Source organism: Oncorhynchus clarkii, chromosome 26, assembly GCF_045791955.1.
Source record: "Oncorhynchus clarkii lewisi isolate Uvic-CL-2024 chromosome 26, UVic_Ocla_1.0, whole genome shotgun sequence".
Classification (NCBI taxonomy): domain Eukaryota; kingdom Metazoa; phylum Chordata; class Actinopteri; order Salmoniformes; family Salmonidae; genus Oncorhynchus; species Oncorhynchus clarkii.
The window spans coordinates 31,319,549-31,334,662 of record NC_092172.1 but is presented as its reverse complement, the minus strand read 5'-3'; the positions used below and the strand labels follow the sequence as shown (position 1 = coordinate 31,334,662).

The following is a 15,114-nucleotide window of genomic DNA, read 5'->3' as shown; positions in this document are numbered from 1 at the left end:
CCTCTGACGTCATCACTGCTATGAAATCATCGCTGCTGTGTACCAAAGACCTTCCTCAGACAACTCTCACCCTTTTCCCCTTTCAAACTGTATCCTGTCTCAACAAAATGAATCTTACAACTGTATTTCTATGACTGGTAATGATAAATAAAATAGCTCTTGAATCAGAAAAGGTATTCTTTTTTCAAACAGCATTATCATAAAACATAAAACCTATTATGTTATGTAAACTAACCCACATGTGCGTACACATACCAATCCATGCCTACTAACCAGGATGTAAGCTAACAGCCTGCTGGCCTCATGTCTACACACCCTGTTAACAGTTTGTTTGTCACCACAGACATGGAGTTGTCATCTACGTCATTCACAGACCAGCCCAGTGGGCCCATACACCCCCCAGTACCCCCAGTACTCACCCCCACCCTGAGCCCCCATCCTGGGCTTGGTCCTGGGGAAGGGCCTGGGTTGGGGCCTGGGGCTGGTTTTCCAGACCTGTATGGCTCAGGGTTTGTGCAGCAGGATGACCCGGCCACCTCCCATTCACTAGAGTCACTCCCAGGGGGCCTAGAGGGTAAGGCCTAGCAGGGAGAGAGAGAACTGCTGCCACCACACTGTATGGAGCCCTGACGGTCCCATAGCTGCTACAGCAGACACACACACACACAGTACCAGTCAAAAGTCCGGACACACCTACTCATTCAAGGGTTTTTCTTTATTTGTACTATTTTCTACATTGTAGAATAATAGTGAAGACATCAAAACTATGAAATAACACATATGGAATCATGTAGTAACCAAAAAAGTGTTAAACAAATCAAAATACATGCTATATTTTAGATTATTCGAAGTAGCCTTTGCCTTGATGGCAGCTTTGCACACTCTTGGCATTCTCTAGACCAGCTTCATGAGGAACTTGTTGGTTGCTTTTCCATCACTCTGCAGTCCAACTCATCCTAAACCATCTCAATTGGGTTGAGGTCAGGTGATTATGGAGGCCAGGTCATCTGATGCAGCACTCCATCACTCCCCTTTGTCAAATAGACTTGCACAACCTGGAGGTGTGTTTTTGGGCCATTGATCTGTTGAAAAACAAATGATAGTCCCAATAAGCGCAAACCAGATGGGATGGCATATCGCAGCAGAATGCTGTGGTAGCCTTAAATAAGTAAATCACAGACCGTGTCACCAGCAAAGCCCCATCAAACACACACGCGGAGATCATCCGTTCACCTACTCTGTGCCTCACAAAGACACGGCGGTTGGAACCAAAAATCTCAAATTTAGACTCATCAGACCGAAGGACAGAATTCCACCGGTCTAATGTCCATTTGCTCGTGTTTCTTGGCCCAAGCAAGTCTCTTCTTAATATTGGTGTCATTTTGTAGTGGTTTCTTTGCAGCAATTTGACCCTGAAGGCCTGATTCATGCAGTCTCCTCTGAACAGTTGATGTTGAGATGTGTCTGTTACTTGAACTCTGAAGCATTTATTTGGGCTGCAATTTCTGAGGCTGGTAACTCTAATGAACGTATCCTCTGCAGCAGAGGTAACTCTGGGTCTTCCTGTTCTGTGCTGGTCATCATGAGAGCCAGTTTCATCATAACGCTTGATGGTTTTTGCGACTGCATTTGAAGAAACTTTCTGTATTGACTGGCCTTCATGTCTTAAAGTAATGATGGACTGTCGTTTCTCTTTGCTTATTTGAGCTGTTCTTGCCATAATATGGACTTGGTCTTTTACCAAATAGGGCTATCTTCTGTAGCCTACCTTGTCACACCACAACTTATTGGCTCAAATGCATTGAGGAAAGAAATTCCACAAATGAACTTTTAACAAGGCACACCTGTTAATTGAAATGCATTGCAGGTGACTACCTCATAAAGCTGGTTAAGAGAATGCCAAGGGTGTGCAAAGCTGTCATTAAGGCAAAGGGTGGCTACTTTGAAGAATCTCAAATGTAACATATATTTTGATTTGTTTAATACTTTTTTGGTTACTACATGATTTCATATGTGATATTTCATAGTTTTGATGTCTTCACTATTATTCTACAAGAAAAACCTTGAATGAGTAGGTGTGTACATTTTTGACTGGTACTGTACACACACACACACACACCACATGCACACACCACACACCACGCACACACACACACACACACACACACACACACACACACACACACACACACACACACACACACACACACTCTCTCTCAGGGGCAGGTATTTGGGATTACCATCAATTGATATAGCAGATGACATTTTTCAGATTTTGTTATGATTTATATTTCATCCAACTGTATTTTGATTTATTCATTGATTTATTGTCATGATTATAATGATTTTCTACATGGTGAAAATGTATTTTCTCCCTTTTTAAACAATTATTTCAAATCTTATCTTCAAACCTTCTGCACTTCTATATTCTTTCTTCAGACTCTTTATTTTGCCCTCGTTTCTCTCTGTGCCAGTAGACCCTATAACCCTGGCTGTTACAGTTGAAGGGTTAACCCTGTTTCCGGGTGTAAAGGGTTAACCCTGGGAGTTAGGTTTTTTAACCCTAGGAGCGTTAGAGCAGGTCCCAGGCCTGTCCATTAACCCCTCCGGCTCCAGGACCTCTCTCTGTCTCTCTCCTGCTCTGTGAATGTTTAACTCGTCCATGTCTGTGGTTACTAACCAAGCTGCAGTCTAGAAACAGAACAGCCTCACCATGTAGAGGACAAACTACAATCCTCTTCCCTTTGACAACGCTGGGGAGTCAATGGTTCATTGTCTTTCTGATTTTGGGAGAACAAGTCTTTCTCTGTCCTGGTTAGGAATGCACTAACCCTATTTCTATCTGGACAAATGTTTGACACTTGGTAGGGAAAAAGCAACACTTCAATTCTTCCTTTTCAAACTAACATAATACTACTTCTTCTAGATTGGCTTACATCACCGGAGTGGTTGTGGGATCCTAACCATTTTCACCATGTATTTACAATTAAGAATGACTAGAGTGGAAGCCAATCTGAATGGTTTTGGCAATTATAAAATCCCTGTTGGATAGCGGACAGAATACCTTTAAGGGGAAAAGCAGAGAAACCATGCATGTGTCCACAAACACACCTGATATAGAGGTGTAGTATAAAACTGTGATTGGCTGTGATTGTGTGTGTCGGGGTGTTCGTTAACCAATGGGGTGTGTGACTTCAGGTGTGTGGGAGATCCAGGCGGGAGAAGCCAATCAGATGGTCCACATGAATATCCTGATCAGCTGTGTGTTGGCTGCCTTCCTCCTGGGGGCGCTAGTGGCCGGCCTGGTGGTGTTCTGCTACAGAGACTCCTTCCACAAGCCCCGGCACGCCCACAAAGATGCAGAGTCAGCCCCCTCCTGCAGCGACTCCACCGGATCCTTCGCTAAGCTCAACGGGCTCTTCGACAGTCCTGTCAAGGTAACCTGGAGCCCTGAATACAGAGTGCAATTTATGAGTCGTTGTATCTTATGTAGATAGATAGAACCAGAGTGCGAATTATACCGTGACATTCAGGGTGCGGCGTCCACAATTTATTTTGGGGAGGGGGGGCTAATAATAATAATAAAGAAGTAATTTAACGGTAAAAATGTATTACCTTTTAACGTGGCATGAACACAACCAGTCATGATGCTGTCATCTGATTGTCAAACAAATCACCTCAAAATGTAGGCTACCTGTGCATGTTCGTCCAGTCCAAAATAATCCAAACAGTGCAATGCATGTACTCTGATGACTGGAAATAGACATCTGCATGTACTCTGATGACTGGAAATAGACATCTGCATGTACTCTGATGACTGGAAATAGACATCTGCAGGTACTCTGATGACTGGAAATAGACATCTGCATGTACTCTGATGACTGGAAATAGACATCTGCAGGTACTCTGATGACTGGAAATAGACATCTGCATGTACTCTGATGACTGGAAATAGACATCTGCATGTACTCTGATGACTGGAAATAGACATCTGCATGTACTCTGATCACTGGACGTAGATCTGTTTACAAAACACCAAAAAGTGTGCCTACTGACATTCGGCGAATACCATTGATTAGGCCAAATGAATTGATGCTTCTTGCTGACAAATTTAAATGTTTTGTTCCTTGAAAAGTCGGGACAACTGAAATGGGTCTGAAACTGTCCTGGGGAAATTGGGTGGTTACCCTAACACACATGGTCAATTTATGGGAGACACATGGCTGTGTTTGGTGTAGGTTTACTTTGGTGGGACGTTTTAATAACCATGTAAATCTCTAGGACAAGTTGATTTTTATCAACATAGTCGCCTGTGTTTATCCCCTAAAAATTAAACGCTAATGTGGCTATCGTAAAGAACTACAAATACCATGATGATCTGGACAAGACTGCCGAATAGAGGCAAAGGTAAGAATCTCTGGATTAACTATCTGTTAGCTAAATGTAGCAATTCTGTAAACTGTCTTGTGCAAGTTTTAACTTGAGACAATACCTGTTAGCAAAGGTGTCAGCTAGAGACGACGTGCAGAAGCTTGCAGGGATTTGTAGTCTTGCATGTCTACGTTGATACTAATTAGCAGAAAAGTAAATAGAGCTGAATATATTGATAAAAGTCACCTTGTCCTAGAGATTTACATTTATTTATTATTAAAACGCCACGCCTGGGTAAGCCTCCACGAATCACAGCCCTTATGTTAAGTGTTTCTAAAATTTCCTATGAGAAAAATGAATGGAGGAAAACGATTGGAACCATTTCCCTGTTTGACCGCTAGGTTTTATGGGTATTATGACACCTCCACTGTGGGGTAGCCAGTGATGTAGTAGTAAATAAATGGTGGGTAAACTCTGATTGCCGGTTGCGGTGAGAAAAGTTACGCTCCCTATACTTTCAATGCATTTTTCAGAAAGGGAGGGTCAACTGCATTTTGTTGCCTTTACCCTCCACTAGGCCTACACTGCCAGTAGCCTACGCTCTCAACTGAAGCAATTTTACACACATGAACATAAACAGAACAGGTAGCCTACATTCAATATAATACACAAGTTGAATTCTTAGATTCTTCACAGATCATGTGACATAAACCACAACCTTTCCCTACATTTATGACATTAATGATAGTGTAATTTGTAATTATTAAGCATTTAATGATTGAATTAGAACATTGAACTTAAACCCTGTACTATTCCTGGATCTTGGAGATCTCGGAAAAAGCACTAAGTGCAACCGTGCCTATGTAAAATGTCATTATCCAAAATAATATAGGCCTATGCCATTGCCAAATCGAAGTCTTCTGAAGAGTCTACTATAGGCGTACTGTCATTAATGTTGGATGGAATGGTTGCGCATTGCTATTTAGCTGTAGGCTGGTTGTCTAGTGATATTGGAGACAATCATCAGCTGATCCAGGCAGGAAAACTGATATTGATTGAAAATAATAAAGCTAAATAAATGGTCTACTTCTGGTCGCGGACGGCACAGAGAACAGCGATACCCGCGCCCGCCTGAGAAACAAAGCAATGAGCGCTCTAAACAGCTGACTGGCAAAAGCAAACCATTATGAATGAACGGATAAATCTAATGCATTGGAATTAAAGGCGATTTTTATCAAGGGGACTTGGCAAACAAATGGCGAAAGTGAGCAAGTGCAAAGAAAAATCAATGTTTAAAGGAGCTCAGCTGAGGCTGAAATTCAGCACTAGTGAGTGGACAGTGCTGTGGACAGGGAGACGGTTTGTGCAGCCACATAGAAATAAATGGTTTAAACCATGACAGAAAGGTGGGGGTGTTCGATTCATTTGTAAACTTTTATTTTCATATTTACCACTGCTTTTAAACAAATAGGAGAATGGATAAATTAGCGTTATTTAGAAAGCCCCCCCCCCCCCCCCCCCAGGGGAGCTGAGCCCCCCCTGGCTCCCCTGTAATTCACCTTCGGAAACTCCAAGTGGGCTGTCATGTGCCTTTTACTGAGCAGTGGCTTCCATCTGGCAACTCTACCATAAAGGCCTGATTGGTGGAGTGCTACAGAGATGGTTGTCCTTCTGGAAGGTTCTCCCATCTCCACAGAGGAACTCTAGAGCTCTGTCAGAGTGACCATTGGGTTCTTGGTTACCTCCTTGACCAAGGCCCTTCTCCCCCGATTGCTCAGTTTGGCCAGCAGGCCAGCTTTAGGAAGTCTTGGTGGTTCCAAACTTTTTCCATTTAAAAATGATGGAGGCCTCTGTGTTCTTGGGGACCGTCAATGCTGCAGACATTTTTTGAGGGTATTGTGTGTAGATTGCTGAGGATTTATTTTTATTTAATCCATTTTATAATAAGGCTGTAATGTAACAAAATGTTGAAAAAGTCAAGGGGTCTGGATACTTTCTGAAGGCACTGTGTGTGTATGTATGTATGTATGTATGTATGTACAGTATGTACAGTATGTGTTGGCTGGAGGAACCAAATGAACAAAGCCCTCTCTTCTGTCATGTCTTGTCTCCAGGAGTACCAGCCAAGTCTGGACTGTCCCAAGCTGTACACCAACTTACTGAGCAGTGGTAAGGACCTGACGCCTAACGGAGACACCAAGACCATGATCCTCCGGGACGGCTGTCAGCCCCCCGAGCTGGCCGCCCTGCCCACCCCCGAGTCTACCCCTGTGCTGCAGCAGAAAGGCCTGCAGCCAATCAGGAACCAATGGGAGCGAGCCAATCACCACGGGAAGATCAACGGATCCAGGAAGAACTCCAACTCTACCTCCTCCTCCATTGCCAAGAGTCCCCAGTTCCACCCCAGTTCCCCCCCTCCTCACCCCCAGCCCCACCCCCACCCTGCGCTGGGACACTCCCACATCCCCAGCGCCGTCGTCCTTCCCAACGCCACGCACGAATACAGCAGTGGTTACCATGGAAACCCGACCGACGACGTCACACCGCCGCGCACCCTGGACAGGAAGCCAGAGAACATGGAACACCTGCAGGCCACGCCCCCTCATTCTAAAGGGAGCAGAAAGGAGCAGAAGAGGTCGCTGGATGCCAGGAACACACTGAACGACCTGCTGAAGCACCTGAACGATGCTAACACGGCTAATGCTAGCTCCAAGGCTATCCTCCAAGAGGGGGTCGGCTCAGCACCCCGACCCAGCAGACAACACCTGATGCTGGAGCCTCTAGGGGACATCACTGAGGTTCCCCCCAAGGTCCCCAGCCGAGAGGCCTCTCTTTACTCCCCCTCCTCCTCCTCCTCCCTGCCCAGGCACAGCCCCACCAAGAGGGTTGACGTCCCACTGCCCTCCACCCCTAGCTCCCCCACAGGCAGCCTGGGTATGGGAGGAAGCATGAGCGGCACCCTGGAGAGGAGGTACGGCTCTCATCACAGGATCTCTTCTCACAGACACTCCCTCACCGCCACCTCTCCCAACGGGGTCAGTATGGGGGTGTCGTTGTCCCACCAACACAGTATGAACAGAGGGGGGTACATGCCCCCCACCCCTCCCTCCAGACTGGACTCCCAGAGGGGGCTTCACTCCCCCCATCAACACCCCCACCCCCCCTCCCTGTCCCGCCAGAGCAGCTACAGTGGGCACGGCTCGCTCCCCCGCCAGGGGCTTAAACGGACCCCGTCCCTAAAGCCTGACGTCCCCCCTAAACCCAACGCCTTCACCCCACAGACTCCTCAGATGAGGGTGGTCAACAAGTACAGCTACTAGGACACTATAGACACTATGGAGTGTACTACCAAGTGTACTAACTGGGACGGGGCAGGGGCACTACTGAGTGTGCTCTAGAGCCAGACTGGTTGTGAGAAGGCTTATGGAGAGAGTAGGACCATGTGTGTGTCGGGGTGTGTTCCCCGTGGAATGATTCATTCCTTCACTCTAAAAAGAGAAAATCACACCAGATGTGACGTGGAGGTCTGTGTCTTGTCTTGTGGCTCCATGTTTCTCTCCATCTCACAACACACTGGTCTGTCTCCTCTAACCCTGACCCCTGGCCCTGACTCACTAACCCCAGCCCAGCCCCAGGACATAAGGCAGGGTGGGGGTAGATGGGGGTAGGAGTCCTGTAGGGGACTAGCGTGGCCCCCAGTGTGTAGCCTGGCCCTATGATCCCGACTGTGGACGGTACAAGGTCTAACTCCGAGAACTACTTGAAGAATGGGTCTGATGTCTCACTGTCACTAAGCACTGTATGTTTGTGTCACAAATGGCACCCTATTCCCCTTTGTTGTCAACTACTTCTGACCACGGCACATAGGCCTGGTTGTACCTAGTGCACTGTATAGGGAATAAGGGTGCCATTTGGGGGACACCCTCTGTCTTCCCATGAATGTGAACTGGACTGAACTGAACAAGGGGGAGGAATACAATAGAACTGTTTGTATCTTATCTGTCTGACTGATGGGGGAGAGCAGCGAGGAGACACACTAAACATAGTGTCCCTTTAGTGTCCCTTTAGAGGTGTTTAACTCAACTATAAAGACTGAGGAGGAAGGAAGGCAACAGAGAGAACACCACTGTGTGTCAGCTGGAGGGCAAAACCCAATGTACAGCAAACACATACACACACACTTTGCTTGGGGAGGTGAAAGGCCTGGCTGCCTACGTACCCTAACAGGGACCCTCTGTAACTCACTGGGATATCTACTAAACACGTTTGCTGCTATTGGTTTATGATGAGTAATGTATGTTGAGTGTATTTAGTCCTCTTATGCGTCTGTACCCTACAGCTGCCGTTGTCTCCTGACGTGTGTGTGTGTGTGTGTGCGTACAGACCATGCAATTCAATGCACTGTTAGAACAGGCTCCAGTGACATCAGAGTCCTCTATCAACACATACCACTCTTCTCCTGTCTCACACAGACACACAGATACAAACTGGCGATGCAGAGACCTTTGCTCCAGTCTTTCACTGTAGCAGAGTGGTATTTAGAAACATTTCATCCAACCCACTTCAACAGGCTGGTGTTGTTTTGGTTTGGTTTTCTTTATTTTATTCACAAATGAAAGACGTAAACATTTTAAGCAACACCAATGGGTTTAGTTCTGTCAGGTTGAAATGGCGTCCTGTAACATGTCTGTCTGTCTCACCTGCCAACTGCATGTCCATCACTAGTGTTAGTCTCTGTGCTCCGTTGGGAGTTCACACACTGCTCTCTGTGTGGTAGTTGCCCCAAGGTACAGATGCAGGATCAGCTTACCCTCTCTCAAACCTAATCTTAACCATTTCCAGGGTAACTGATCTTAGATCTTCGGTTCTCTGGTTGCCATTTTGGTTCCAGAGGCAGTGTTGTGTTTGCAGTTTCCCATTGAGTGACAAGTGTACAATCACACCAACATCTACCAATGTGTCCTACCGAGTCATGCTGGTAATGACAAGATACTGTACATATTATAAATATATGAGTATACATATTTTTAGGCCAGTTAACCCCAATCTGTGCATCGTGTGCCTTATTCAACGAATGATCGATATACAGAAATATTGAGGGAAAAAAGTGATTTGGTCCTGAATGTCATTATTGTTACAATATAACCTAAGCAACTCTGATTATTTGAATTCAGAGTGAAATTTGTGTTCTGCATTTCAATTTGTATTTATCTACCAAACTGCAGTTATTTTGATTCTAGAACTAAGAGTCGGTTTAGTCACCAACATTCCATTACAGAATGCAGGCTGAAGCAAAGCATGCTGGGATTACAGTATCCGTATATGACCTCATGAAGAAGAAGGCTGCTGAAAGACCAAGCTGAGGTTCCATGCAGTGAATGTACTATTATGGCATGGGGATGTAGACTGACTCTTGTCTTTTCTCTAAACGCTTTGCTTCAAAACACTCAGCTCAACATGGCCAATATACAGTAAACAGTCAATACAGTACTCAATAAACCATCCAACCCAGTATTAAGGTAAACACTCTGGGTAATTATTATAGATCAAAGATGTGTATCTAATGGCTTAATAAACTGTTCCATTAGAGTGAGCAGTGGTCATGTGACCGGGACATGTATAACAACAGGATGTGGGTCAGATCTCACATTGACAATGAGGTTCATGATTTGGTTACATTTACCTTATTTGGGGAATTAATTTGTCTGCCTGTTTGGAACCCGAAGCCACATTTTGTTTAAAAAAGATAATGGTATTAATTAAAGTCTGTTGTCTATCAGTCGTCCTCTGCTAACCAGCGTTTGGGCTCACACACACACACACACCCCTGTTCCATTCGTCCAGACAGACAGGCTGCGTTCAGCTGTCTTGTGCATTGCCATATTGACCTGGGTTTTTGTGTTGCAGTGTCAGTCTAAAGCCTTCCTACCCTCCTGTCTATCTATGCTCTGTGTGTGCAGATGAACCAGCCTCGTTGACATTACCTTTCTAATACTGTTCTGATTGGACAGTAAGCCCTCCTGATGTTTGTTCAGAGTGTTTGTAGATATGTTGTAAAGTTGGAACTGTGAATGTGTACAAAATGATCGTCTTTTGTTTCAGGACTTCTTGTTATAATTTTTTTTAACACGGCATGTATAGTTGAAATAAAATATTACTGCACAGAATTCTGATTCTGAGAGAGACCCTTGTTTTTTATGATTCTCAGAAGACAGCGGATTAGACCAGTGACTCTCTAATCCAGTTAGTGAGTACAAGATGCAGCGATCACTGAACTCACTAGAGGAGTCAGACATCAACATACTGTTCATGTTCAACTGTATTGATTTAGCAAAGCTTTGGTTTAATTAGAGTTTCATGAGTGAAATCTTAACTGGGACACTAATGCCTATATTTATACTAAAGTGTTCCTTCTTCAACATATCCCACAGCAGAAGAACAGGCTATTTGCCTCCATGCACCCCTGCTATCATCACAAACCACTAGCTAACATCAAACACTATTTACACCTCTGCCAAACAATGTCCTGTTTTCCTCTGGCACTGAGTGAGCTACATATCTACAGTTATACATGTAAGACAGCATTGTTTCAGAAATAGACATTCAAAATGTGGATGGAGATTTGTTAAAATTTGGTGTTGCAGGCCAGGCTGTTTCTGCTAAGCGTTGCCAATAAGTAATTGTTGCCTTGCCAATAGTGTTGTTGTCTTGCCAACAACAATGTTGATTTCCAAAGCAAAGTAGTGCTGTTGCATGCCTAGGCTTTAGCTTAGTGGGCTTACATGGTCTTGAGGTTTGCAGATGTCCTTGGTTCGATTCCCTTTTGGTCATAGCAGCGCAGGATTGGTGATTAACATCTGAGAGGAGATCTGTTGCAGAGCAGAGGGTATTTGTGTGTGTGTGTGTGTGTGTGGTCATGTGGGAAAGTTTCCAGAGTGGTTTGTTGCCGTGGAGATGAACATCAGGTCCCTCCCTGCTCTGGGCTTAAGATCTGAGCTTCAGCACTGTGCCAGGCCCTTGAACACACACTAACACACCATACACATGCACACTAACCCAGTACGATCACAGTGATGAGATGAGATATAGAAGAGCGGACCAGGCCTGGGTGGGGGTATGAGGAGGCTACTCTTAACCCGCTTGATCCGTTGAATGAGCAATAACAATGCTGAAGAATGACACCTGTTTTACAGATACACACTAACACACAATGGGGTTCTGCTTATGATTCCATGATTCATGGTCTTGTCATTACAGTGGCAGATGTAGTGCTATTTAATGGCTCCTCTATTTGCCTGCAACCCCCCCATGCTGTAATACTGGGCCTGAAGGACACCATGCCTGCTACCTCCCCCCCCAGTCATGCACGCTGTCACACTGGGCCTGAAGGACACCATGCCTGCTACCCCCTCCCCCCAGGCATGCACACCATAACACTGGGCCTGAAGGACACCATGCCTGCTACCCCCCCCCCCCCCCCCCCCAGTCATGCTGTAACACTGGGCCTGAAGGACACCATGCCTGCTACCCCCCACCCCACTGGGCCTGAAGGACACCATGCCTGCTACCCCCCACCCCAGTCATGCTGTAACACTGGGCCTGAAGGACACCATGCCTGCTACCCCCTCCCCCCCAGGCATGCACGCCATAACACTGGGCCTGAAGGACACCATGCCTGCTACCCCCTCCCCCCCAGGCATGCTGTAACACTGGGCCTGAAGGACACCATGCCTGCTACCCCTCACCCCAGTCATGCTGTAACACTGGGCCTGAAGGACACCATGCCTGCTACCCCCTACCCCCCAGGCATGCTGTAACACTGGGCCTGAAGGACACCATGCCTGCTACCCCCCCACCCCAGTCATGCTGTAACACTGGGCCTGAAGGACACCATGCCTGCTAACCCTCACCACAGTCATGCTGTAACACTGGGCCTGAAGGACACCATGCCTGCTACCCCCTCCCCCCCAGGCATGCACGCCATAACACTGGGCCTGAAGGACACCATGCATCTGGAGGTCATTCTCCTCTCAGTCACCACTACAGACAACAACACATAAACACTACAGACAACATCACATAAACACTACAGACAACATCACATAAACACTACAGGTCGACCGATTATGATTTTTCAACGCCAATACCGATACCGATTATTGGAGGACCAAAAAAGCCGATAACGATTAATTGGATGATTTAAAATAAAATAAAAACTTTTTTTTAAATGTAGTTGTAATAATGACAATTACAACAATACTGAATTAACACTTTTTTAACTTAATATAATACATCAATAAAATCAATTTAGCCTCAAGTAGATAATGAAACATGTTCAATTTGGTTTAAATAATGCAAAAACAAAGTGTTGGAGAAGAATGTAAAAGTGCAATATGTGCCATGTAAGAAAGCTAACGTTTCAGTTCCTTGCTCAGAACATGAGAACATATGAAAGCTGGTGGTTCCTTTTTCCTTTGTAGTTATTATAGGACTATTTCCCTCTATACCATGTGTATTTCATTAACCTTGGACTATTGGATGTTCTTATAGGCACTTTAGCATTGCCAGTGTAACAGTATAGCTTCCGTCCCTCTCCTCGCTCCTCCCTGGGCTCGAACCAGCAACACAACGACAACAGCCACCACATGGAAGCAGCGTTACCCATGCAGAGCAAGGGAAACAACCACCCCAAGGCTCAGAGCGAGTGAAGTTTGAAACGCTATTAGCACACGCTAACTAACCAGCCATTTCACTTCGGTCACACCAGCCTCATCTCCGCAGTTGATAGGGTTGAAGTCATAAACAGCCAATGCTTGATGCACAATGAAGAGCTGCTGGCAAAACGCACGAAAGTGCTGTTTGAATGAATGTTTACGCGCCTGCTTCTGCCTACCACCGCTCAGTCAGATACTTAGATACTTGTATGGTCAGTCAGATTATATGCAACACAGGACACACTAGATAATCAATAATAATCAACCATGTGTAGTTAACTAGTGATTATGATTGATTGTTTTTTATAAGATAAGTTTAATGCTAGCTAGCAACTTACATTGAAAATAAGAATTTGTTCTTAACTGACTTGCCTAGTTAAATAAAGATTAAATAAAGGTGTAAAAAATATATTTTAAAAAATCGGCAAATCGGCGCCCAAAAATACAGATTTCTGATTGTTATGAAAACTTGAAATCGGCCCTAATTAATCGGTCGACCTCTAATAAACACTATAGACAACAACACATAAACACTACAGACAACATCACATAAACACTACAGACAACATCACATAAACACTACAGACAACATCACATAAACACTTCAGACAACATCACATAAACACTACAGACAACATCACATAAACACTACAGACAACATCACATAAACACTACAGACAACATCACATAAACACTACAGACAACATCACATAAACACTACAGACAACATCACATAAACACTACAGACAACATCACATAAACACTACAGACAACATCACATAAACACTACAGACAACATCACATAAACACTACAGACAACATCACAGAAACACTTCAGACAACATCACATAAACACTACAGACAACATCACATAAACACTACAGACAACATCACATAAACACTACAGACAACAACACATAAACACTACAGACAACATCACATAAACACTACAGACAACATCACATAAACACTTCAGACAACATCACATAAACACTACAGACAACAAAACATAAACACTACAGACAACAAAACATAAACACTACAGACAACAACACATAAACACTACAGACAACAACACATAAACACTACAGACAACAACACATAAACACTACAGACAACATCACATAAACACTACAGACAACAACACATAAACACTACAGACAACAAAATATAAACACTACAGACAACAACACATAAACACTACAGACAACATCACATAAACACTACAGACAACATCACATAAACACTACAGACAACAACACATAAACACTACAGACAACAAAACATAAACACTACAGACAACATCACATAAACACTACAGACAACATCACATAAACACTACAGACAACATCACATAAACACTACAGACAACATCACATAAACACTACAGACAACATCACATAAACACTACAGACAACATCACAGAAACACTTCAGACAACATCACATAAACACTACAGACAACATCACATAAACACTACAGACAACATCACATAAACACTACAGACAACAACACATAAACACTACAGACAACATCACATAAACACTACAGACAACATCACATAAACACTTCAGACAACATCACATAAACACTACAGACAACAAAACATAAACACTACAGACAACAAAACATAAACACTACAGACAACAACACATAAACACTACAGACAACAACACATAAACACTACAGACAATAACACATAAACACTACAGACAACATCACATAAACACTACAGACAACAACACATAAACACTACAGACAACAAAACATAAACACTACAGACAACAACACATACAAACTATAGGCATCATCACATAAACACGACAGGCAACAACCCATAAACAGGGTACACATAACACATTCAGGCCAGGGTTCAATCCGAAACAGCCCTATAGTGTGTTTGGCATTTAAAGGTAATTTCCAATTGAGCTGTCATCTGCATCGTTTACTCTGAATGTGATCTATATGTATGCAGTATCATTACATTTAAAGGCCACATTGTCATATAGAGCGCTCAGATTGAATCAGG

At 44.2% G+C, this 15,114-nt stretch overlaps 1 protein-coding gene across 6 annotated transcripts in view; it reads left to right on the top strand.

Moving 5' to 3' along the window:
- Positions 1-10,538, top strand: part of LOC139384371 (semaphorin-6D-like) — a 40,640-nt gene extending 30,102 nt beyond the window's left edge. For 3 of the 6 annotated variants that reach the window (XM_071129092.1, XM_071129090.1, XM_071129091.1), the window contains 3 exons: positions 344-574; positions 3,199-3,437; positions 6,486-10,538. In XM_071129092.1, coding sequence (XP_070985193.1) covers positions 344-574; positions 3,199-3,437; positions 6,486-7,691 — 1,676 coding nt within the window. In that variant the 3' untranslated portion in view covers positions 7,692-10,538. The remainder of the gene's footprint in view (positions 1-343; positions 575-3,198; positions 3,438-6,485) is intronic. The other 3 variants (XM_071129095.1, XM_071129094.1, XR_011628851.1) reach the window with 2 other exon arrangements.
- Positions 10,539-15,114: the final 4,576 nt, after the last annotated feature.